The sequence below is a fragment of the Watersipora subatra genome, chromosome 10, assembly GCF_963576615.1.
Source record: "Watersipora subatra chromosome 10, tzWatSuba1.1, whole genome shotgun sequence".
NCBI lineage: Eukaryota > Metazoa > Bryozoa > Gymnolaemata > Cheilostomatida > Watersiporidae > Watersipora > Watersipora subatra.
The window spans coordinates 7,904,847-7,932,846 of NC_088717.1; the positions used below are offsets into that span (position 1 = coordinate 7,904,847).

At 36.3% G+C, this 28,000-nt stretch overlaps 1 protein-coding gene across 1 annotated transcript; it reads right to left on the minus strand.

Moving 5' to 3' along the window:
• Window positions 1–3: 3 nt before the first annotated feature.
• On the minus strand, window positions 4–28,000 carry LOC137405617 (nck-associated protein 1-like). The gene is made up of 17 exons (XM_068091938.1): window positions 27,328–28,000; window positions 26,282–26,464; window positions 23,936–24,062; window positions 22,611–22,720; window positions 19,683–19,893; window positions 15,994–16,226; window positions 15,678–15,886; window positions 14,110–14,248; window positions 13,088–13,199; window positions 11,854–12,078; window positions 11,113–11,309; window positions 9,717–9,912; window positions 9,051–9,213; window positions 6,419–6,588; window positions 4,556–4,750; window positions 2,005–2,201; window positions 4–879 (listed from the first exon to the last, which is right to left on the minus strand). The coding sequence occupies exons 1-17, from the start codon at window positions 27,943–27,945 to the stop codon at window positions 778–780; spliced, it is 3,387 nt and encodes a 1,128-aa protein (XP_067948039.1). The 5' UTR covers window positions 27,946–28,000; the 3' UTR covers window positions 4–777.

The following is a 28,000-nucleotide window of genomic DNA, read 5'->3' on the forward strand; positions in this document are numbered from 1 at the left end:
CTATAAGGTAATTTTACTTTATTTAACTGGCGATAAAATGGTTAGAAATAGCGCCAGTATAGAAAATTATAAGAAAAAAGGTTCAATGCTCATCTGAAAATTTTTTGTGCAAAACCGAATACTACCACTACAACCATGTAAAAAATGGTCAACTAGCAAAAGATTCTGCTTGCAACAGACTAACTCCTAGCTGCCTTTGGTTAGTTGATACAGACTGCCTACAAGTAATACATACTCAATTCACATTATTTTGCAGGTGGTAGTTGTGGAAGATGAATGTATGCAAGTGCTGGTCTCACCTAAGCGGTGTAATTATAGACACCTTATTAATAATATAATAGCATTCAAGAAATATAGAAAAGTAAAAATTTCCTCATAGTACTAAAATGGCAACATACCGAAAACTAAACAGAAAAAAAATTGTCGTACCTCAATCAGCCTAGTAAGTATATTAACGCAAAAAAGAGAAAATTGACAAGCACATGTCAAATGGAATACAATACCGGCATGATGATATCTATATGGTCCATTATCAAGCTAATTTTACAGACAGAATCCAACCCAAGAAATAGGACAGATTTCACTGTGTCACTTCTTTTAGAAATTAGTCAGTGATTTCTTGATGATGCATGAGTTCATTAAATTGAAGAGAAAATACAGAAATATGTGGTAATTATAAAACTCAAACTAGGAAAGTGTATGTTAATGTAGAATTGGCCCAGTGAAATAGCTCCCATCTCACAAGTAAATTTTAATCCAAATGCTTGCTGTGAGAACTTAACGGTTGCTCGAGGTATTATTGTGTCCTGTTACCGCACTGTAGGCATGTCTTAACAGTGCATATGGGAAGCACGACTCCAATAAATCCATGCTCAACACCTGCAATAAAAAAACAGCTAATGTGCATGTATATCATGACCTGCACCTCACTTTACGACCATGAAGCGAGTTGCAGCATATACTTTCAGTACAATACAGAGCATGCCCAAACCCATACAATCACACCTCGACAAATTGTGTGATGATTAGGATCAATGGAAATCAATGCACACACAAACACAATTGCCCTTTTGGTAAAGCTTTTTTCCAGGTCTGAAGTGTCAGACAAGATACAAGATTGATTCGGGCTTTGACAACACTAACAAGTATCATCGACAATACGCTAATCCAATGAAAGGTACAAAATAAAATGAAGACCTCAACGAAAGAATGATCAATGTCACATTTCCTCAAAATACTAGGTTTATCTTTCATTAGATAATTCTGGCCACAAAGTCTCTGTGACAAACTTTCACCAAAAATGATTCAGGTTTAGGGATATCTCTACTTAAAATAAACTACGTAGCTCTTTGCAAAACTGATCAATGTCCAAGTTTTTAAACTTTAAAATGGCTATATCCCCAGTTTGAACGATTGTGACATTGATCATTCTTCTGTTGAGGTCTTCAAATATGAAAGCATGGTCTTGCGACCTCCATGAATTGCTATGTATTAAAATCAAATGATGTGACTGAAAAGGCTTGTGGGATATGTGACAACCAGGCTTGAATACATGTCAGAGTTAAAAGCTTAACAAAAATCCTGATGATAAAATAAACTTTCTGGAGCATCTGTGAAGTTACTACTAGCATGCCACTACTATGATCATCACAAGCTTTAAACTGTCCGATAATGTGATAGGATGTACAGTAGTTAAAAAGGGCCATTCAGGTGATAACCTATGTTAGTAGTTATTCTAACATTCATAACAGGCTGCTATGACTTGATAGCGATCAGGTACACTCATGAGGGCTAAATTAGATTATAGCTGCCTCCCGCATTTCCACATCTATTAGTAGAAAACCTGCTAAAAATAACTGTCCCAGCATGTATTAAAACTTACAAATTTGAAGTAAAACCTGCGGCAAAACTTCAACAGGTGCTCTCATCTAACCAAAGACCAACCAATTAACGATCCATGCATGAAGCGGTCGAAACTGCACATACATGTATAGTTCTACTTACACTAGACTCCTGAACTATGATGTGAAGAAGAAGATAGACAGATTCTCGTGTACGTATAACCTCCTTCTCATTCTCTTGACCGAGTCTCAGAAGACTTGCAGAAGCCAAGGCTAAAAACTCCTTGAGTCGAGCCTCCACATCGTTGTCAGGCGAATGCACAAGAAACATGGCTTGTGCGAGCTGGTTTATCGCCTTGGCTACAACAAATACGAAAGCACCATCTTGGACTTAGCCACGCAAAATCACCTATCTAACATTTTATTCTATCACCATGGTTCCATGATGCATGTGTTTGCATCAATACGCAAGTGATTCGCAATATGGAAACGGCAAAAACCCTCCAGTCAAGGGAGTTTTGTGACTTTGTCTCTGGTGAATCTTCATCGAACGCTTCAAGCTTGCGGATGATGCAAGCGGCTTTCGCGAATGATGCGTTAGAAAATATTGCGCGGGTAATTCCATTCTAAACATTTTCACACTTCAGTCATTTTTATTTCTATTTGAGCAGTTCCAAATGTGCTAATGTTTCAACGCTGCTAAGTGGGACAAGATTGTGTCACTAATTATTGCCCTATGGGCCAATAATTAGCGAGGTAGTCTTGTCGCCTTTCTTACCTTTTTAACAAAGCCATGGCATTAATTCACATCATGTGAATGTCCATTGAAGCACTTATTGCACGGTAACTGAATGAGCGCACAACTCCAAATCTGCATCATGTGCGTCATGAAAACATTGCATGTTATCACACCATTGGAAAATCATTACCGTAAATCCTCACGCTCAAGCCGCGCGGCTTCTGCTTGCAAACAGATGACTCACAAAGGAAAAGATAACCCTCCAACAAGCCGTCTGTGGTATCTAGCCGCCCTTACCAACAAGCCGCATATGCCCACAGACCGCGGCTAATGACAGGTTTTGTCGTCTTTGACCCCTTCAAGAGCAAGAGTGTTGAGACAGGTTTCGCTATACCCCCGTCCTCTTGAATAAGGAAACAGGCTACATCAGTACATGTGAAAAGAATTTTCTTTTACTTCCAAGTTCGAATTAAAATTCCTGAACCCTTGCATCAAGAACTTACTTGCCATGTCTCAGCTAGATTTTTATTGCGCTGTTAGAGGGCTTCATGTTTATGGAAAGATGCCGGTCAAGAATGAAAAGGTGTTAATAACCTAAGACTGTGGTGAGTTAAACATACCTCATCATAGATAGAAGATTCCTTTGGAATTTAAATTTTAAAAAAATACAAAAAAAACACCAAGAATTTTGATGTCATGAATTCAAACTAAAGAAAATCTTCGTTTGGTCATATTTTGGAAAGTTTGGTCCATAGTTTCTGCTTCGATGTCAGCAGGTATTAACCCGCTCCCAACCACTTGTCGCTCACTCATGTGTCACGAATTCATCTCGACTTAAAGCGATAAATTCTTCCTTAGTCTAAAGTATTCGATTAACACGACCTTGAAAATAAACGAGTAGATCGCCAAAACCCCCGTACATAAAAGTGTACGATGAATGCGATTTTATGGTTATAGCGCGAGAGCTGAGCAAAGACCGCATTTAGCGAGAAACCGCCCTGAGCCCCACGTAAGTTTTAAAAGAATGGCTTTTAGCCGTGGTCTATGATCTTGAACCAGAAGCTGCGCCCAACGCCAAGCCGCGCGACTTGAGCATGAAGACTTACGGTACGCAATCATTGGACCTAACCTAATTCATTTAAGACTTGATACTAGTTCCTTTTGTATAACAAGGTAAACAGATGGTGAACTTTATGATTAGATTATCCTAATCAACAAGAACTGGATACTCTGGTGAAAGAACATAACATGATAAAATTTCAACAAACTAAAGACAAACAAATATATAATAAGTTTGAAATCCTGAATATGTCCCAAATTACACATTCTATTTAGTACACTTGTGGCAGCTTTTTATTGGTGGTATTACCTAGAAAAAACTGGCTGGACAGTTTTTTTATATTAAATCTACCTTTACGTGAGTACAGCAGTTTTGTCTATACTGAAATCCATCTAATAATTACTTCACACTCCAATCATTAAAAGCGCAAAAAGAAAACTTTACCCTGTGTAACAAGAGACTCTTGAGTAAAGCTGAGAGGAAAATTTGCATTTTGCTGATCTGCCATTTTCCGGAGGCGAATTTTAAGGGATGCTGCCTACATTATGTAGTAAACAACTGCTCAAGCAAATTTATCTCAAAGGCTGCTATGAATCAGCATTAGCAAAACCTATGCAGCTAACAGTACATTGACTAACACAGTTAAGTGAAACATCCTGGTTTCTTAGTGAATTAAAACTGTCTAAGCCTGTGAAAGGAAACATCTGGTAAAATGTTTATTAAATTTGATTTTAAAAAGTTTGTAGTGATTATAAAGTTACAAACTTTGATTGAACTTAGCTTGTTGGCGGTTACGAGTTAAATATACTCGCAAAGCTAGAAACAAATCGGATAGAGCTAAGCAACAACGTCTTCTAGCGCAGACCTTACAACTAGTAGAAAAACAGAAGAGACCAAACATGGTTGTCTACTCACCGATACAGTGTGTGTTGTTACTGTGCCCCTGCAGGTTTGGCTCAAATGTAGAACTTGCAACAGATGCGCGTTTAGGCAAGGCCACGGCTATGAAAACCATGAGCAGGCAAGCTATATTATATTGATCCTCATTAGGCTCAGGCTTTTGATTGCGTATGGCAGCAACTAGAAGGGGATCAACGGAGCACTCAAACCCTGCATAGAAACGGAGGACTAATTGATCACGGAAATAATTACGACCATATGGTAAAAGCACACTGAAGCTGAAGGGTTTTACCTAAATTGCCAAAAGAAAATCTTTACGGAAGAAACCAAACATTTAATTGACAGCACTGTTAACACAATTGAATCACAGGATAATGACTGCCACAGCTAAACAGAAATTAACAGTCAACCATTTAAACATGCTTACTAAAATAATAGCCGTGACTATCCAAATAGTCAACGGTTGGAGGTTGAGAAAAAGAATGCATCACCCGAGATTTGAAACTTCAAGTTAGCAGCCAGACCCGCTATCATCCACTCCACTCGACCACCTCGCTACTTTTTAAAATAATTGTGCACAAAGCCATTACACATAATGATCTATCATGGCGCATCGGAGAACCAGGGTACTAGTATTATTGAAAATAAACTTTCACAGAAAACAATGACCATGGAGTCAAACAAAGCAAGCGCCATTGGAAAACAGGTCATTGCTGACCCCACACTAAAAACGCCTAGGTTTTTTATGCCGGATTTGTTAAAAAGCCAAATAATTTCACACACTTTATAGCAGCTGCGGCCAAATTGCGGATCTAGAGCTGGATCTTTGTAGTTTTTTTGTGAATCTTTAAAGTTGCCTGTCAAAAAGATTTTTTCAAGTATTTTTTTAAATTTAGTTTAAAAAAACTTGTAACTTTTTCTTAGAATTTTGTAAATTCATTGTTTTCAGCAATGAATTTTGTAAAAAACAATCATAGGACACGACTCACAAATCCTCATCTTCATGAACTTTAAGAGTCGCTAGAAGTAGTAAAAACCGCTTTTTGATAGTATTGTGAAGTCAGAGCCCAACTCATCATTTTTCTCACTAATATCAGACATAGTTATTGCAGCACATTCATTCACTGATTTATAGTCAAATTATTTATACAAGCAAAAAAATTTTAAATCATATTTGAGGCCTTGTTTTAAGATGTGCACAAGTAATTGCATGTTTATGTACGGTAAAAATAAAAATACACATCTTCAGCTTGTTGATCTTTAATTTGTCAGATTTGGCTGTAACGGATCATGACCAAAACCGTTTGGCCATCCCTGCTTCATACAGTAGCCTATCTACTGTTGCCCATCTTCGATAAAGTGTGTATGACAGTGTATACAGTGCTGGCCTCAACTATAATTGCTCAGTTGTCTTGAAAGTTTTTTTATAATTGAGCTATTGTGTTGACATTATTATACTCGATACAAGCAGTTCGCTCGGGTGAAACAATCCAGGGCTTTATTCAAATTACTTTTGGTTGAGGAAAGCGAGCTTTTGGAAGCAAAAAGAGACAATCAAACACGAAATCAATGCCTTGCCTGACATTTCATCAAAGCATTGACAATGGATCTATAAAACACGGTGTTGATGAATGGTTCGTGCTGAGCTGTAGCCGAAGAACGCTCTGAGCAAGTTCCGCTAAACCAGGAAGTCCCAAACTTGGAATGCTAAATGCATCATTAAATTACCATAACGATATTATAATCTATAACACTCCCATAATCTAATAGAATAACTGCTGGACACAATAACAATTACAGTGAATACAACCTATGCGACTAACCAAACTTTCGAATAATGCAAGGGCAACTCCAAAAGAGTATGGAAAAAGAATATACCAGCTGAGCCGGCCATCTCATTGACATATATCTTGTCAGAGCCTGTAGGGACATTGTCAGAGAAATCTTTGATGGAGGACATGAGAAATGGAGCGTGGGCAACCATACTGTCGTATAGAACTTCCTGAAGCATATGCCGAAAAGATAACAGCATGCCGATGATGGTCAACCTGCAAGTATTATGGATACCAAACTAGAGCTCCTAGGTAATTCGCAGCTTGGATCACAGAGCGCATCACACAAAATTTACCTACCACCAAATGGGGTAATAAGTGCAATAGGACCAGGTTTCAAATCCAATCTACATTGGTGCTCAGCAAATTAGTTTATTTACCATAGATGTAGTAAACTCATAGATATAAACCATAGATATATTATATATACAGTCAAACATGGATAACTCGAACTTCAAGGGACCGAGCAAAAGTGTTCGAATTATCAGAGCGTTCAAGTTATCAGAGCACTGTCACAAGTCCATATATTTACTTATTTATTAGTAGATACATGTACATATACAAACTATAATATAAATCAAAAGCACAAATGGCTTGTTTCAAATTAAATGCTTCTAATGTAAAGTTTAAAACGTTTTCATGAAACAGTATAGAGATTTTTCTATCACTTGAGATTGGTTTGTTGTTTGAGGTGATGTTATTGCCAGGACGTTTTTCAGATTGACATTGGCAAAACTTGATTGTTGTTGAAATGCTCAAAAGAAAAGACATTTTTTTCTTTTGAGGTTTTACCCACGATCAATTTTGCCGTTTTTTCTTGAAGTTTATGCAGATTACCTTACTTTACCTGGGATTCGTTAAGAGCAACACTCCGAGGCAGTTCAATTAGAAGTTTTACGAGGTTTTACGGTACATTCTATATCACTCACGCTTTTTTAATAAATACTTATTGAATGTACACACGTATTCTGTGTTTAGGTCAAACGATGAATAGTTTTTTGTAGCTCAGACAACGTATACGTTTAATTACAACATTTTTTAAGACGTTTTAAACATTCAACATTCCGACGTTGATTCAACACGGAATCAACGTCGGAAAACTATTCATCACGGGCTAGCCGGGTCACGCACTCAAGGATTTTCGCCGCGCACATACAAAACAACATGCGATTTTTGTTTTGTATGTGCGTGGCGAAAATCCTTGCGCGCGTGACCCGGCTAGCCCGTGCTATTCATCGTATCGCAGTATAAATCAAATTTCACCAAACTTTTAGAAAAGTCGTTGACAAAAATATTTTGCCGATGGTGGTAATAATGACGCTTATGAATTACGAAAAGATGAAGTTTACCTCTATGGCTTTGAATAAAGTGATTTTCTAAAGCGATAACAACCGTTTCGGTAGCCGTTGGGCAAAAAAACAGTTCGAATTAACAGTGTTGAGTTCGAGTTATCTATAGCAATTTATCATTACGTGGGAACGGACCAAAGGAAATGTTCGAATTAACCATGTGTTCGAGCTATCCGTGGAAGAGTTATCCATGTTTGACTGTATATGGGTTTATTATATCTATGGTATTTACTAAGTATTTATCAGTAAATTAGAGGAAACACCAGTATTAGCATGTTTTCAATGCTAATACTGGTGTTACCTTTTGGTTGAGTGAAAATATCGCTCATTAGATAAATCCATTATACGAAGACCTGGAAAATCCAAACTTAAATACCGTAATTTTCGGACTAGTAGTCGCTACTTTTTTCTGATGATTTGAGCCATGCGGCTTATATAAGGGTGTGGCTAATCTGTGGCTTTTTCTTTCACCGCTAGGGCGCATTAACCAGAATCTCCGGTTAGTGCACCTCTAGCGGTGAAAGAACATACGGAACAATGCCTAACGGTACGGTTCCGTTAGGCACTAGGTTAAAAAGCATCGGTTAATACGAAACAGTGCCGTTAGACGCTGTTCCGTTTTAAACAGCAAAGTTGCTGCCGAGTTAAAAAGCACCGCCCTGAGTTCTGCGGCCTATACAAAGGTGCGGCCTATGTATTGTTTTATTATCGTTTTTGGAGAATAAAGCAGATGCGGCTTATGTAGGGGTGCGGTTTATAGTCCGAAAAGTACGGTAGTATATTTTGGTGCTACACTTATAACTTGAATATATATTTTGGTGCTACACCTATAACTTGAGTATATATTTTGGTGCTACACTTATAACTTGAATATATATTTTGGTGCTACAATAACTTGAATTCAATGAAAATTAAATCTCAGTGATTGAGTGATTCCCTACTGAATGCTACTTTTATGACATTTGAATAAAATCGAAGCCAGACCCGTTTACTAAAATATGACACATCGATCAAATGTTGCACTTGCAAGCTATTTATCTTCTTGGTCTAATTAACTTTTAAGCTTTTATCCGAGGACATAAGTGTGAAAAAAAAATTAAAAATAAACACTTCACACATTTTTATAGTAAATATAACAATATAAACAATTTTAGTGAAAAATTAGCGCTCGAGATTCACAGGGAGTGTACATGTAGTCATTCATGTAGTACACATGTGTACATGATTGTACACATGTGTACATGTGTACAATCATGTGTACATGTAGTCCTTCATCAATCTAAGATTCTAAGCCACAGTGAAAATGACAAATATCGAATACCACCTAACCTTTGCAGAACATTATCAGCATTTTCCAGTTTCTTTGTCAACTCAGCCATCGTGTCCGGCTTCTCAAAAGAAGTCCTGATTTGGGCTAGTGTAGACTTATTAGCAATCACCAAAGCTTTCAGTTCATTGATTTGCAAGGCAACCCTGTACATGAGTTGCTCTCCTAGATAAAAGTATAGAGAATAGAGAAACAAATCATCTCCGAGGAACAACAAACCAACTCCTGATCAAGCAGATTACATGTCATCAGGCCCTAAAAGCATCCTTATCTATGTGTCACATGCTATAAGGCTCTAAAAGTACCCTTAACTATGTGTCACATGCTATAAGGCTCTAAAAGTACCCTTAACTATGTGTCACGTGTTAAAGGCTCTAAAAGCACCCTTACCTATGTGTCACATGCTATGAAGCTCTAAAAGCACCCTTAACTATGCGTCACATGCTATAAGGCTCTAAAAGTACCCTTAATTATGTGTCACGTGTTAAAGGCTCTAAAAGCACCCTTACCTATGTGTCACATGCTATGAAGCTCTAAAAGCACCCTTAACTATGCGTCACATGCTATAAGGCTCTAAAAGTACCCTTAACTATGTGTCACGTGTTAAGGGCTCTAAAAGCACCCTTACCTATGTGTCACATGCTATGAAGCTCTAAAAGCACTCTTACCCAAATGCCTCATACCATAAGGCCCAAGAAGTTCACTCAATGCCCTCAGCTCTCTCACATCTGAGAACTCCTCAGCACTAAAAGGAAGCTTCTCCTCAGAAGAAAGACTGACAAAGGCCTTCTGTAGAGGTGAATATATGATGTGGCCCATGGAAACGTGCCGCAACAAAACCTCTAGATACCAGTTGGTGTATTTCTACAAAACATACAAGACAACCAACTATAAACTTATACAAGAAAAAAACAAATAGCAAGAAATTTTTCTAATCTCAATCTTCAAGAATTGTGCACTGAGTCACTAGTGACTCAGTGAGTCAACTGAGTCACTAGTGACTCACTAGTAGTGAGTGACTATATGTGAAAGTATGTAGTGAGTGACTCACTAGTAGCGAGTCACTACTAGTGACTCACTACTAGTGAGTCACTGGTGACTAACTAGTAGTGACTCAGTGCACACTGAGTGACTCACTACTATCTAGTCACTTATTGATCTATCTATGACAATTCAGAGATAGATCAATAAGGTCAAATTCTTCATACAAAGAATGGAGGTCTTAAGGTGAAGTCTTATTTGGATTTTTAAGAGCAGAGAGACAAGCAGCAACTGCGACATACCATTGAATATAAGTCTTGATTCATGCTCAACTGAACAGTATCCAACTAGGGGTTCTTTTACATATTTACTGCTTTCTACTGATTCTTAACAGGAAAGCAATTTATTTCCTGCCCACTCAATGTAATAACAACCAGTTATTGCTGTAGCTTATAGTGAAAACAGAGCTTTTGGAAGCTTTGCAAAAAGCAGACTTTGCATTGTGAGAGGACTGTTGGCCTCTTGTCATATCACTATATGGTCATATCCCTTATCAGTGCGAGCATGCTCACCCACAAACACTCACTCAATATCCTTAAAGCCTAAGTATTATTACAAAAAGAGTAATGATGGCCAAATTAGATGTCTGCAGTGTAAAATAATCATTGGTGAGCCGTGGTTTTGAGGCCTTAGTCTGGTGATGCATCATTGCATTTTCAACTCCCTGAATGACTCACCAGATTAGCATATGAACTTCTTGTAAACTGAGTGTTACCAGCTAACAATTACCCACAAATTTTAGTTACAACCAATAACACTACCTCAACTTGGCATGTTTTAATCACAGAACCATTAAAATGCTTTTTAACTTGTATTTGAAAATCAATTTTGACTTAAATTTTAATTTAGTTAAACTTTATTTACAAACTATTACTTGATCACAAGACGTGCATTAGTTATGGAGACTTGACTATATAAAAATCTCAACGCCGGCCATTCATCTAGTATCATATAAATATTGATTGTTTTTTATTATTTTGGCATATGAACAGATTTAATGATGTTAGGAACTTGTTAACCCACCTGGGTGAAGGTAGGCTCTCCGATGTATCCATCAACCGGTTGCGTTTGCTGCAGCAAGACGTTGTTGAATATCCGTGAGACATCTATCTGAATATAGTCTTCTAGTGTCTGCAGTACATCCATCATCGCCCTCACACCGGAGAGAACCTCAGATGGCTTAGCTATTATATCATTTTCCTGAGTGTGCATCAGCATTCCTGTTTGAGGAAACATGTCAGCATCATCTCGTTGCTGAGCGAAATGCGATAAGATTTTATATGCATGGTATACTGTGACTACCGTGTAATAGGATTTAAATAACACCAAAAGAGTTTATTAGAAACGAGATATAGTTCATAGCACGTCATTGATGCACCTGTATGTTCTTAAAAATTATTCTAGATAAGAGACAGCTTGGGTGATTATCTCCCATGTTTCAGTCTGATTTTTCAAATTATTGTAAAGCATTCAAAGATTTAGTACCAAAGTTGAGCTACTTTTACAGTTACTGCTTGGGATAACCAACTAGAGCAACAATTTCGTTAGAGATGTTTAAACCGCAATTTCACAACTAACATTAGTGAAATGTATTTAGAATAGCATTTATAATATATGAAGGTAAATTGTTTTTTATACATGAAAATAACATAATATGTAATAGTATAATATGAAACTACAATTGAAGTCTTTTGCTCTCAAATCACAGGGCAGCAGTAACTTCCGAGTCCACAACGCAAAGCCTTATATCAACATGATGCTTACCTGGCAGAGCTTTGTTAAACCTTGCCTCAAGGTTGTGGATGAAGAACTCACGAGGCACAAAGCCATGGCCCCAGACCTGGATGACAGTAGAGTAGTTGAGCGCATAACAGAGTTCAGTCAGGGCCATATGAAGCTTGTCTAACTTGCTAAATTCTTCACGCAGTCTCCTCTTACTCTCCTCACCAGGAGTCTTGAATGACTGCGTGCGCTGGTTCTTTCTTCTACCTGTTTGTGTAACGAGTTAATTAAACATGAGAGTCAGCGCATTTTATTTCTATTGTTTGAACGTCGCTGTCACTTCTCCAAAACCCGTCAATTCCATAAATTGAGGCAGTGCCAGGACTAGTTAGCATAAGGTGGTAACTCCGTGAAGAACAACTAAGCGGCTGAAGAAGCGATAAATCCTTATCAAAGATACTAACATAATTCAAGGTATGCTAGAAAATTTGCTCGCCATCTCAAAATATTCCGGAGCAATAACATTGTCTGCAGTTATTGAAACATTGCAATTTTGTAAAGCAGTACATATGAGTGCAGTTCTCCTGCACATGGTTTGTGTTTACGGTCTGGAATAATATTAAACAGTCTATGCGCCTTCTTATTACAGTTTCAAAATCCTGGATCCAAGACTAGAGTGAGTACGAGTATTTGTGAAAGAAGGAAGTGTTTTTCCAACAGCTAAAGCTGCAAAAACTGACAAATTAACAAATTTCATTAACCAAAATCTTTAACAAATTTCGGAAGCAGCGATTAATTATTGCAAGGATGCAGTCGAGTAGTTATAGCAAGGAAACAGTCGAATAATTATAGCATGGAAGCAGTCAAGTAGTTATAGCAAGGAAACAGTCGAGTAGTTATAGCAAGGAAGCAGTCGAGTAGTTATAGCAAGGAAACAGTCGAGTAGTTATAGCAAGGAAGCAGTCGAGTATTTATAGCAAGGAAGCAGTCGAGTAGTTATAGCAAGGAAGCAGTCGAGTAGTTATAGCATAGAAGTAGTCGAATAGTTATAGCAAAGAATCATTCGAGTAGTTATAGCAACTCGAAGACTATAGAAGACTAGTTTTTAAGTTACAGCATCCGTATTAGCAAAAAGAAGATTACATGTACTTGTGAGATAATTTGATCGCTTAATAAAGCATCTCCCAATCCCACAAACATTAATTGATATATTATACAGTTCCCAGACTATGAGCAAAATAATACAGGCAAACACAGAAAAGAGCGAGGAGCAAACCTTGACCAGGACGTCGAGAGTCCAAGAGAAACTTCTGCACGCAATGTTTGGGCAGCACCTTATCATTCAGCATCACTTGTTCTTCACAAATTGCTGTTATCACTTGATTGACCTGCAACACAAACAACATAATTCTACCAATTACAATTATAGTACATAGCTAGGGAAAGTCAACAATTTTTAATTGCTTTTGCCTTCATACACTAAAATAGAAAACAGCTAATTTCTATTAATAAAAACAACAAACTTTGATGAAGCACCTTGTAATAGACATGAATAATGTGTTAGATTTAGCCTGGGTTCATTATAGTTGTATTACTACCTGAAGGGAGAAAATAAAACAAACGCGTATTCCACGGCTGCATACCAAATATGACCAGCCTTAAAATTAAGTTTTTACAGTTGTTTGCTCTTGGTAATAATATTACCTACCAGCTAATGAAAGCAATCTGATTACACGACTACATTGAGAACACATTGAGAACCTAAACTATCAACAGCTTATTCCACTGAGCAGCACAATATAGCCAACATTTGACAGTTGGAATGCAACACAATCATTGTGTTTCCATGCTTCGAATGGGTTCGGAGTTGCCCACTGCTGACGAATTTGCACCCTATCAGTTCAAAGATTCGGAATTGCACTATAAATTTCTAAAATTCTTTCCAAGATTTTCTCATTACAGCGAATGCCTTCACACAAATTTAGTGAAGAGAAATGGCATTCAATGATTTTACAGTTTCTATGAATCGGAGTGTAACAACTCCAAACCCATTCGAAGCGTGTAAACAGCGATTGTTACTTTCGGTTCTGGATAATGCACAGACGACACACGCAACATTACATACAAGTTGTATGTTGAACGTCTGCAGCTTACAAGCTGCTCAAATTCTATGAGATCGCAAACAAAATTAATCACAACACAAGTGAAACCAATGACATCTCACACAAAAATCACCACTGTAACATTTTCCAAAATCTAAGCATCCTTCACACAGCAGGTGAAGCAGCTTATTGTTACCTCGTCAGACATTTCTTTAAGAAACCAGTTGCAGTATTGCACGCTTGTCTGACCAATGGACTGCCTTTCCTCAGGACAAAGGTCATCGTGAACAGTAGTAAGAAAGTGAGCACATATGAGAGGGAATGCTACGCTGTACCTGCAACAACAGGATGGTACAACTCCAAAGAACATCATAGAACGTAACGCCAATCTCTTATAGTAATTATATTTAGCATATGTTGTTCTAGATGAACTCACACAAAGGTTTAGTAGATTCTACCAGAAAGTATTCTATTTTTTCTTGCACTTGTAATTGTTTTTAAAATTGGAGGTGATCTGACTGCCAGGATGTTTCAAGATTAAAATCGACAAAACTTGATCACGGTTAAAACACTCAAATAAAGTGAAATTATGACGACTATAGTTGTAAAAAGTCCGACCGACTAGAAACGTGTGACGCTGCAACTTGAATGTAACTAGTGACACGATTCCGCACGTATTTTTCTCTTTAGCGTTTTAACCGTGATCTTAACAATTTTAACCCTGTTTTGATACAGAGATTAGCTAAATGGGATCAGAAAAAGTCAATATAAAATTGATATTACATAAACTTTTTTCATAGAAAAAGTAGGCGACTCCTTGTTAAAATTCATTGGTTAGTTGTATGTATTTGTCTGATGCTGTGATATAGGTAATTATAATATAAGTAAAAATTTTACTGCATAACCTTTGCTATTTCTATTGTAATGATAAAACGTGTGTGTCAAACTCGTTACAAGAAGATGAAATGAATATTTTATTAGTGTCTTTTATTGCATGTTCATTGGAAATGAACTATTAGCTAACAAATGCCCTCTAACAAACTTTAGTCATAGATCCCTCAATTTCCTAAAGTTATTTCATCATTTGCTATTAGTATTTTTTCATACAGTTGTAATGCCCAATATTCTCAACTTACAACTTAGCTTCAAGTCTGCATGTTAATATACATACCTAGACATTTTTATCACTTGCGTATCAGCTGCAATATTTCAATTCTTGCCAACAATGAGCAAACAAGTTTGAACCCAAGTAAAACCTATCCTGAAAAGCTGCATCAAAAGTTTTTTTGGGAACTAAAAGCTATTTTGAACGGTTGCTTTACGCTTTAGAAACAAAATATTTAATCAGCTAACTTTAAACTAAAATAAATTAGTCTTAAAAAATTAAATTTCTCCAAAACAGAGCAAATATAATAAAAAACTTTTTAAAAATATAATTGCTTTACACTAAACTATCAGATATTATATATAAGTTCTGTTGATTTTAATCTTAAAACATCCTGGCAGTCAGATCACCTCAAACATCAAAAACAATTGCAAATGATAACAAAATACTTTCTGATAGAATCTACTAGACTTCTGTGCAAGTTCATCTTTGAATTCCAGACTTGACCAACAGTGAAAACTTGCTAACTATGGAAGCATAGACTGATGTTGGCAAACACTGGCAAGGAAAATTCACACAGTTCAGTGCTTTGTAGATTTAAAATTTTGAATAAAGTACATGGGGAAAACCAGATTTAATATGCGTTGAAACTTTCATACCGATGCTGCGCTGGAAATTCCATACATTGTCTAAACTGCTGCTCAAAGAGGGTCGTATGGAAACAGTAGAGACTCAAATCCGATGTCTCATTGAGTATCTCATCAACAAAGTCGACCATTTTTGTGTGGAAGATGATGGTATTTAGGAGCTTGGCAAGACCTCTGTTTTTGCTGAGAGGCAGGTGACTTTTAGGAATGCTGGTGTAGGCCTGTAGGATACAAAACAGGAAACAGCTGCCATAAAAGGCTTTACACTAATATAATAAAGCGGGTACGGTAGTGTAAGTATTCTATCTCCATATTTAAGCCGTCTTACCTGCAAACGCACCCAGTCCAAGCGGATACCATTGAAGTCAAACTCAGCACCCTCGACGACCTGCGTGACAGTGAGATCATCAAGGGCGTGAGATATAGTGGAAAGGATGTGGCTGTCATCTTCTCCGATATCTGCCAGACCCGAAACGACCTGTGTGAGCTCGGCCAAGTCATAGCCCTTGAGATACTGCACGTAGTACCTCTGCAGCACCTGACTGTACTTTCTCACCAAACCTGCAAAGGAGACTATGTTTAAAGCAACACACCAAACTTCAACAAGTAACTATTACAACAGCGAGTGCCAAGGAGTAATAATACTGCAATACAGTACTATTGCTTGCGTATTACACAATAAAACCTCGAACATCAGCTTTCCGGAGAGCATACTTTATGAAAGAACCTAATCAGATCCAGTTTCAGTCTGTCCATAACAACCAGGAAAGGTTTTTAGGATGGATCTTAGCGCAAGTATTACAAACTAGTTTTAATATGTGCGCAATTGTTAAAACTAGCTGAGTCAACGCCAGACGGCTTCGATAAGCTGCTCCCCATAAATGGTTACACGCCAAAACTGTGATTATCCGTATAATTTTGCATCCGAGTTGCTTGCGGTTTTCATATAGTCGTAAATGAATAGTTGAAATTGAGTGATAAAAGAATAAATCAGGTATAGTAATAGGGAAAACTAACTACAAAATAGAATATACAAAGTGGTTATTCGGTCTTGGGGCGCAAAGATCAACAACATGAATATTCAAAATATTGATGTTTCCTTGTAAAAATCTATCTATACATGGATACATATGGGTCGCGGTCACAGAAACCATGGTTAAGTCGCAAATCACGAAGTTGAGTTATCCGACTTTGAAGTTGCACTAACTGAATTTATAATATTGGTAACGATTTTTGTAACACGTGCATATGGACTAATCAAAGAGTGATCTTTCTGAATCTGAAGTCAGTTTAGCCAATATAAGTCTTTAACCCTCGGAAAAACCCTCTTAAAACCGTTGCTATGCTAAACAAGAAGTACTGAAAAATGGTGTCCGATAAATATAATCGTTTCTTTTTTGCCGATTTTAAAGATAACTTTAACATTTTGGACACTTATAATGAGTACTTTGGTATTCCAACTGACGTCAAAAGCAGTGAAAGTAAAGGGAATTACGATGATATTTTCCTAACAATTCTTACAAGCTTATTACAATATTTAATTGAAAGAATAATTATTCGATTTTATAAGATTGTTTTCAGATTTAATTTTAAGAACAATCATTCGAGTTTACAAGATTGAAGTTTATAGTGGTCGATGGTGTGCAATATGTTACTGTTGTTATTTTTCTAAAGATTTTGTTGATGGTTTGGCTGTGCCCAATATCGCGATACTGCCAAGCCGTTTTAAATATCTGCAAAATTAAGTAATACGTTCTTTTTTAATAAATATAAAGCTATTTCTATGACAACCAGCTAAAATCTGTTTAGATTTTTAAATTCAGCATAATTTTTTGAATATAAATACAGAAATCTAGATAAATATCACAGCTAATTGATATTTGTTGCTATGACGTTTTGAAATGTACACAAAATTATGCATTGGTTTTCGTTTCTCAAACTTTAACGCAAGTTTTCTCGGAACTATGTTTTCGCACTAATGGTAAACGTGCATTCAGTTTTTTGACCATAGAATCTGCTGTAATTAAGCTAGAATCAAAATTTTTTTGCAAAATGGCTGTGAGAAATTTCTTCTTCTGCTAGTGTAGATAACTCTAAATCTTATAATCCCGACTTAACCATGGTTTCTGCGATCATGACACATATACCCTAAAACCTCTATTCGAATGTCACATGTATTTGAACACCACTATCTGAAAAACCGGGTTAAAAAATTGAGCCTCACCTTTTATTTGAACCCCACTTTGACATTCTTTGATTTTTACAAACCCATGACAGCAAGTGATCGGCAGTAGTGTCCACAAAATAGTACTAATAATGACTCAATTACATCAATAACAATGAATTCTTTCGTGATTGCTGTTCGAATCGAAGACCATTTTTCAATTCCAAGGCTTGGGGTTTTTTTCTTTAAAACTTTGAAATTAACGCCATAAAAATAATTAATAATTGTATCGGGCTAATACTAGTTCCTTGTTTAATGCGGTCTTGATAAGTTGATACTTCGACGTATGTGAAAAACGGTTTACAATTACGATGGAATCTGGTACTACTATTTTCAGACGATAACTTGCGCATGCGTCGGAGGCTAATATATGCATTTTGGAAGCTAATATTGACTAGTTCAGTAGTGCAAAAGAAAAGTTGAGACAAGAAGACACTGCGGAAAGTATTGAACAGCCAGAAGATAAAATGATTCCATACACAAGCAACAATAAAAACAATCAGCAACCTGCCGAGCAAAGGAAGCAAATATTTTGATTCGAAAATAGTAATTTTTGTTTCCGTATGTATTATAACTATGGTTTGTTTATGTCACTTGTTCTCGAATATGTATATGAATCTTGTATATGTTTGAATATCTTGAGCATCTTGAATATGCTTGAACCTTGTATATGTTTGTAGCATTTAATAATTAATTATTATTATATAACTTATAAATTTGCAGGCTTATAGCATATTATTTGATAGCATCATCGCTGTTATCTAAACTCGGCTTACAATGGATCGATGCACATAACTCTGACACTTCAATGTCTTCACTATGAATTCCTCTATTAAGCATTAACACTTTTTTACTGTTGAGTTATTTTACTCACCAATCAGCATGTATGTAGTCAGTTTCCTTTTAAATAAATGCATTGAGGCAGTTTTGGATAAGCTAGTTTAACTCTTTCACTGCCATCCGTGTACAAATTTAGCTATCAGCCTACTGCCAGTCATTTTACCAAAAATTGCCAATTATGCTTCATAATATGTATACAATTTTTTTCAACTTCAAACTCTATCTAGAACATTTTTGTTATATATTTTATTTTTCCAACATGTTAATAAATATTGCTATGCAAAAAATTCAATGTATCTACACTTTGTGCATCGATAAAGCTATGTGAAGCTACAATCGCTACGAAGTTAAAACACTCTACAATGTTCCTTACTCTTACAAAACTATTACTTTCAACATCATCCAAGTCAGTGCTGCTACTTTAATCAACTGTGTAATCACAAAAATCTGAATCGGCTATAATGTCATCAACATAAGTAATCTTTTGTTTTCTAATTCGGCGGTACTTACGAAAGCCATAATAACACTAAATAGTTCGAACATCAGAAAGAAAATAATGTACGTTTTGGAGTTGGAAATTCCAAAAACAAAAATTTAAAATTGCCCAGTGAATTTTGGCTAATTTTATAGAGAAATCTTCAGACAACACTGTCAACCCCGTAAAAGTCTTGAAGATCTTTGGTTACGTTGTCAACGAATAATACAATTAAGTTACTACGTAATTGCTGGGAAATTTGCAAAAATGCACGTACGGCAGTGAAAGGGTTAATAGCAAAATTTGCAGTAAAAACAACATGTGTTATCTGCAAATACTGATTGGAGGGTTAATTTCAACCATAGCCATTTCCATACACAACCTATTGCTCAAATGAAAAGCGCAATAAATGCAGGAAGCTAGACTTCCGAGCAAAATCTCTTGCTCAGGGAAGAAACAAGGTCATATTTACGCATACCTCGAAGTTCCTCTATATAAAAAAGTAACTCTGGAAGATGTCGATCATTGAGGTCCTCAGGGTTGGGTTTTGCTTTACCCTTTACTTGAGGAAGATTGTCAGCGTGACGAAGGAGCCAGTGGATCTCGTCACGAGCATGGCTGAGCATGATGAAGGCTAGCATAGACTTAGGTCCAAGCAGGCCAGGCTGATCAATAAACAGCAGGTTCATCTGCAAACAATCGGTATGTACAGGTACATTTTTCCTCACATTCTCATCAAGCATGCATAGTATGTCGGAGGCAGTCCATTAGCCGCTTGGCAGCATGATGATTTTAAGGAATATTTTTAAATGGCGATGCTTAAAACAGATTTGCCAGTAATCCAGTAGAAGATTAAGAGTGTCAGCTGGAATAAGGTGGTGGCCACACGAGAAATATCCTGTAGAAGATTAAGAGTGTCAGCTGGAATAAGGTGGTGGCCACACGAGAAATATCCCGTAGAAGATTAAGAGTGTCAGCTGGAACAAGGGGGTGACTACACATGAAATTAAAGAAACACCAAGTGGATGGATAAACTTCAAGTTTCATTGAAAAGAAGCATTCTAAGAAACTTTCAACCTTCAAAGCTTTCTAAAAGCATCTATTTAACCCCCTTTATGAAGGAAGACAAACCAAATTTCAAGGGATAGGTTTATGATCAGAATGCCCGTCAGCGAAACTAACCAAAGTGTAGATAAGAAGATAAAATAAAGTGATGAGTCAATGAAAAATGTTTAGTCGGTCGAATTGAAACAAACCTCTGTCTAGTTATTTAACTTTAACACCTTATTATGCTTTTGATATTAGCCTGTATTATGTGATATGAGTATGGTGCGACCTCCAGTCCACTGGGTACAGGGAAATCATGTGATCTCACAGATTAGTCTGCTTATATGGATTTCTTAAGATTGCTAATGGTGAATTTGGCTGCAATAAATCATTAAATCGGATTATGTGATTAACAAAACTTGTTTATGAACTATAAAAAGACTACCAAGATCAAGAAAATATCACCAAGCTGGAAAAGAACGGTATTCAACAGGTAAGAACTGAAGAATTAACAATATTACAAATAAGGAATACTAGCTGTCATAATAATAATAACAGAATTAATAATAATAATTAAGTCAAGCAATACGATTTGCTCTACTTAATTTGAATTTTTCTAATCATATAAAATATATTGACTTGGTAGAAAGAGCTAAGCTTCAGCTAGATGTCTGACTCTTCGTTGTATTTTAATTAAGCTATAAAAACTAATTATTGATTGGTTTGTTGAAAGCTCATACAAACTTCCGGAATACAGCTTACATGTAGTTCAAATAGAAAGGTTTAACTCGGTTTACAACTCATGAAAATGGCGCACCAAATGTCTTCAGGTGATTGCTTTGTTTTAGACTATAGGAGCATAAGGTTTATGCTGGTAGACTTCAAAGCTTCTCATTACAAAGAGAAAACTCTGCTCACAAAGAAAAAATAAAAGGTAAGGAAGTTAGTATACCCCCACACAAATGTTAGCTCATTTAAATGCAAAAAACACACCTTGCACTACACTGTACTAAGTTCATGTTTGCGCAAACAATAAAATCTTCAGATTTTGCACTAAGTTAATTAAAATAATATGCTTTCCTAAATAGTAAACTCATTTTACAAATACTTAAACATTTTGGAGATACTTCCATAGCTTCTGCAATGAATTTAAAAATAATTTGTCTTTAGAACTTTATAACTTTTAAAATGTAAAATTTCATATTCAGATTTCGGCATACAAATAATCTTTGCTTTGTTGTTAGCCTGTTGATTTGCTGACCACATGTATGCAGGACTAACACAATAATTCCCATTAGTCACATAGTAAGGTGCTAAGGCTTTTATTAAGTAAAGATTTATTTACTTAAAGACTTTAGGCTTGTTTAAATAGCAAAGATGTTATCTGTCTTTGCAAGATTTTGCAAAGCGAAACTATGCAAGAGGAGTTGTTGACATATTTTTTATCAGTTCAACGCATGTAGATAATTGTTGCCTTTCCTTCAAGTGCAGATACGATAACTTAATGGTGTGGTGGTTAAAGTACCGAATTGGAGTACTGGAGTCCGAATCCCACCCGAGACAACTTTATTCCTAACGCTCTTGGAGTGGATTTGGACAGACAGACGAACACTGTTCTTATTATAATATTGATTACAAATAAAATATTATATGAATACATTGTTCCTCAATATAGCATAGCATGGAGCATAGCTATGTGATGTCTATGTATGTATGTCAACCGGCAGTTTGCGCAGGCTACTGCAAATGTCAAATGAGCTGAGAATGCCAGGTTTGCCAGGAAATGGTTAGTATGGAAGTGAGCAGAGAAAGCTCACATGGACAAATGACGAGATGAAATAAAAAGTGTACACGTAGAGTACGACACTGATAAACTCTATCACAGCATTGCCATACTTCAATATGGGTCATTTGTAGCATCCTTCTATTAAACATGTATGAAGACGTGAAAATATAAAGCTTGGCCCTACGAACACTTGACCATACGACGATTTGACCCAAGAAAGACTTGACCCAACGAAGGCTTGACCCAACAAAACTTGACCCTACGAAGACTTGACCCTACGAAGATTTGACCTTACGAAGACTTGGCCCTATGAAGACCCCCGAAAGGACCTTACGAAGACTTGGCCCTATGAAGACACCCGAAAGGACCCTACAAAGACTTGCCCTTACGAAGACTTGACCTTACGAAGACTTGACCCTATGGAGGTTAGATATAGTGAAAATGATGAAGTAGCAAAAAACCTATCAACTATAAAAAGGATTTACACAGACACCGGCTGGTTTGCAAGCCCAAATAGCAATCAAGGCCTATAAAGAATTGTCAAGCTTCGAAGTAGAAGCAAGTGTAAATCACCTCTCTGAGGGCCATCCGAAGAAACTTCCTTCGGTCTTTGTGAAAAACTGGAGACTCCACAAGTGCCTTCTGGTGGGCATCTTTCACTTCTTTTGCGCGTTTCTCATAGCCTGTTGCAAGGCAGCAGTGAAAAGGGAATCAGATGGTACAAAACTAATATATCCTAATATATATACTATATCTTATATATAAACTAATATATCCTAATATATATACTATATCCTATATATATACTAATATATCCTAATATATATACTAATATATCCTAATATATATACTATATCCTATATATAAACTAATATATCCTAATATATATATACTATATCCTACATATATACTAATATATCCATAAACCAAAAAGTAATAAAAATGCGCATAGCAGATTTCAAAAACAAGATAAAACAATTTTTATAGTATTTATTGTGCTATAAAAACTGCATGTACAATGTAGGCTCATCCGTATCAAAACATGTACATATATTTGATGAAATGTTTGTTAAAGGCTAAGCAACCATCAAACGGTAATCAGTAGAGAGTGTTGACACTGCCATGACTGTGTAGCATATGGAAGGTAAACACACCTCCTTTTGTCCAAGTATTGTGGTCATGAAAGTTGACCACCTTTGAAAACATTTAAGTAAATGCCTCACTACATTAATCAATTATAGTATTATCACACCATACACGTATGCTAACAATAGCAATTTAAACTACTTAAAGCGAAAACTTTATATATATATAGTACTTTATTGGCAAAAATTTTGTTTCAAAAATAGAAATGTTTTTCAAATTAGGCCATACAACAAAACAACAATAGTAAAACAAAAAAAACAAAAAAGGGCAACAGTTAGCCATTAAAATTGAATAAATAGTCTGACAAATAGTGTTTAAAATGCCTTTCTCTGCTAAGAGAACGGATATTAGGTGGAAGATTGTTAAAGCAGCTGGCAAAAGGGTTGACTTTCAATTGATCCTTGACATAGAGTGAAACATGAATGTATTAAATGTGATCTTTCGCTGCTTATGAGTTTATACGCAATCGTGTCTAGAAAAACTTCACATAAACTCACAAAATGATTTGAAGCATTAATGATTCATATTTAACCTTTGATCCCTTCAATTTCGTAGAAACAGTTACTCACGATTTTGTGTAATCACCTACAAAGAGCTGTATTCCACAATTTGTTATATTTTGAAAAAGCAAAATTAAAACGAAAAGAAATTTCAATGTTAGCGACTAATCACACATAATTGTCAAGCTACGTTTTGAAACCAAGTGATTTTATATAACTTACAGGCCTTTACCTAGTAGAAGTATAACTAACCCTTGAGCTTTTCAAAGTATCTCTCCACGTAGACATGCACATGCAATACTTCATCTCTCCATATTTGCACGACCCAGCCAGAGGTTAGGGCCTGCTTCCATAACTCAAGTGCGTTGCTCTCTGCCAACTAGAAACCAAATCAAATACTTCATATTGTGTGTTTGTCAAGTTTAATTACCTGCATGGGGCCTCCTGCCACTGTCTGCTATTGTCGCAGCCTGCAAGTGCCTGCTGTTACTGTTTACTACTGTCACCGACTGTAGATGCCTAAGGTCACTCCCTGTAACTGTCTACCATTGTCAATGCTTGTAGGTAACACCTGCCACTGCATAATGCTGTCATTATACGCAGATGCCTATTGTCACTGCCTACCACTGTCTGCTATTGTCATTGCCTGCAGATACCTGTCACTGCCCGCCACTGCCTGATATTGTTATCGCCTGCAGATGCCTGTCACTTTTTACTATAGTCACTGGCTGCAGATGCCTACTGTCACTGCCTGCCACTATCTATTAATGTCAAGGCTTGTAGGCACCACCTGTCAGTGGGGACCAGTGTCTACTATTGTCATTGACTGCAGATGCCTAATGACACTACCTGTCAATGCCTACTATTTCTGCAGTTTGAACATGCCTATTGTCAAAGCTTACCTCTATGGATAAGCTAGACAAACAATCATAGAAGTATTTTAATCTCAACCAAGAGCAGAATATCACTATTTATTTATCTTAAAGTAGAGAACTAAGCAGATATTTGAATGACATAGTTCGCTTGAGCGAATAATTGATCAAAATATTTTAGGAGATCAAACGAAATGTTAAAATGTAAAGGTATATAATCTATTCAGGTCACAGTGACAAACTCATTGTAATGCTGCAATTGTAATGCTGCAATTGTAATGCTGCAATTGTAATGCTGCAATTGTAATGCTGCAATTGTAATGCTGCAATGGTGTCGAAAGTATTTAATGCTAAGGACACGACATTATTACTACATCACCCATTTATACTCCTTACTTACTTCACATACTCCTTACTAATGTAATGTATAGATGCATCTAGTCTTTTGGAAACGTAGCTAAGGCATTTACCACAAGTCCATTGAGTGTGGTTGCCCACCAACATGAACAATGTTATATAGAGAGCTATTACAACAGCAGGTAAATCTAGCAAAATTCACTTATCGTTGAATTCTTGTTTTCAATGGGTTTAAATATTACATAACACTGTAAGCAGAATTTCCCATTTTTAGCTCGACTAAAATGCAAAAACCTATTTTTTTCAGTTATATAAAATATTGTATAGGCAACTGAATACACTATTTCGGAAAACCAAAATTGGTTTTGACATTAACAAAAATATAAAAGTAATATTACTGAAAAAAGTATGCAAAATTCTCAGGTTGCACTCATTGTATAACCTAAATCATTGCAAAACTTATATTTCTGGTATCAGCAAACCAATTGGTGACACTGATTCGTACAAATATGAATATAAAACAATTCATAATAAACCATAACTACCACGTACAACTTTTATTGTATTTTCCAGGTAAATCAGACACGCTGATTCCGATTATCTACGCAAAATAAAGATTGATCCACTAACTTTCAAAGTAATGAAGGCTTTTTAAAGTGTTTTAATATCGGTCTCGAAAACAACACAAACAGCACAACAAGCTCCGCCCATAAATATTTGACGTAGCCTAGCTTTTTAGGAACGGAAGTTAGGGATGTTCAGTCCGATTTAGAATGCTTGAGATGGGTGACTTAAAACCCATTATTATCTAGATTCAGCCTGCAAAATCTTCTCAGTCTTTTATGAAAGGTAGATAAAATATTTAAAATTGCTCGTAGCTTGTCACAGGATGTTTAATAGGCTGAACGTCGCGAAAAATGAGCTCAAAAGAGCGCGATTTTATCACAAGCTTGTTACGCCGATTTTGTTGTTTTTGGGACAGATATTGAAATGCTTTAAAAAAGCCTTCATGACATTGAAAGTTAATGGACCAATCTTTGTTTTGAGTACAAAATCAGAGTCAGCGTGTCAGATTTACATGGAAAATACGATAAAAGTCGTACGTGGCAGTTATGGTTGAAGTCAATACATATAAAAACAAAGAAACAATACACTAGGGCAGTCATTGAAATATCAAAGATGATTAATAAATTTGGTATGGCAACGCTGTACCAAATTATCATTAAAATATAACATTTACAATATATTAAAGATTTAAAGTTCGGACACTGCAGATCTTTGTACAAAATATTGCCTAATAGATAAAAAACCAACTGAATAAGACTGAAACAATTGAGTGGAGTGAACAAATGATAGATAACTACGGTACCTGTTGGTGAATAACAAGGAAGCCGAGAATGACCCAGCGTTGCATAATATCTATAGAGAGGTATTCGCATGGGACAGTCTCACTACGTGCCGGCTCCATGAGCTTGTTGGGCTCCGCAATGACGCTGAGATACTGCTGAGATCGCCATTTATCGGCTGATAAGTCTCGGCGCTGATAGATTGACTGCAGAAAGTACAACAAGAGAGCAAAGATTAGACGTCCTGTGCTATAGCAAGGCCTGTTGTCAATATGTCATACATCTATTTTAAATCAGAAAGGCTCATAACGTAAAACATCTGAGTAGCGGTGATGTCACACAGTAATGCTGTCTTTTGACGAAACAAAAAAAAAGAGCTTTCACCAATTTTTCCTGTTAATTCATAGTACATAAAGCATATACAATGGAGTAAAAATGTTGACCGAGAAAAACTATATTAATTGTTGATCATTATCAGCTCTAAGCATGCAAAAAGTAGCTCCATATTATTATTTTTCAATTATTAATTTAAGACGTAGTGATATATTAGCAGCAGCTAAATGTAAATTAAGCACAAATGAATCAAATTTGTAGAAAATAATTTCAAATATCGCAACGAACTGGTAAAAAATCATCATGGTTAATTAATGATTCTAGTTGCTTCAGCCTAAAAAAACCATATCACTGTTAAGGCAATAAGAGAACATTTACTAGTGTGACAAACCTACATCTTCGCATGTAAATGCAATTGGTGCAATGAGTAAAAATTTAAATAAGTGACCTCCATTACACAACACTAATGTAAGGTATGCTTTAATAGACCGGTAGAGCTAAACAAGAACTTACTACAGAGTGAAACTAATGTGCAAATAAAACCAAACTAACATGTAGGCAATCTTGAACCCAAATCTTTCTTCATAACCACACGATATTTGCAAAAGGTTTCAAGTTGCCATTAAAAAGTGTTGGCTTCTCAAAAATCACAAAAAGTAGCAATAAAAAAGGCAATATTGCGAAGATCTAATATCGATGGTTGCACTCAAAAGTGAGCTGAATGTGGAAGAATTACCTTGAGCGATAGCAATGCATACGTGAGACATTTGACATGAGGAACAAACTCTTCACACATCTTCTTAATAGGCACGTCTTGATAGTCTAGAACTAGCTGTGCCATCCGTGGAAATGAACTCTCCTGCTGACTATTTTGCATTTCATATGCTGTGTTGTATAGTCCTAAAAGTGCTCTTTTGTCTGTAATCCTCGATAGCATAAGCATCATTGAAACGTATGTAGCTACTAAGTCTAAATACCTTTTTGTCAAATCAAAGTTCAGGGATATGTCAAAGTGGATTTGATTAGCATCGATGATAACCAACAACTCTCCAACATTGTCTTTAAACTCGATCATATCCACTAAAGTGAAATAATGTTGATGAAGAGTTTGCAATATTGCATTTTTAGCCTTTACGTTGATCTGGCTACTATAGTTGCTGCCTATATTAGGAAACTTTTTCCCTTCGAGTGCCTTAATTACCGAATCCAAACTTTTGTCAGTGAATACTTCAGGACGAGTTTCCGCATTTGCGAGAGTCTTTTTCAAGTCATAGAGTCGTGTTAACAGTCCCACACCACGATCATTGAGAATAGTCAGTTTCTCTGCAATTCTAGCCTGACCTGAGCGCGACATGGTGATTAGAAACAAACTTCTAAATCATTTCGGTAATACAAACATCTATACGCTA

Coding starts and splice junctions, on each gene's coding strand:
- LOC137405617 (XM_068091938.1), bottom strand. CDS start 27,945: ATGTCGCGCTCAGGTCAGGCTAGAATTGCAGAGAAACTGACTATTCTC. Junction 26,465..27,327: donor ATGCATTGCTATCGCTCAAG/GTAATTCTTCCA, acceptor TACTTTCTGCAG/TCAATCTATCAGCGCCGAGA. Junction 2,202..4,555: donor TAACAACACACACTGTATCG/GTGAGTAGACAA, acceptor TATTTGTTGTAG/CCAAGGCGATAAACCAGCTC.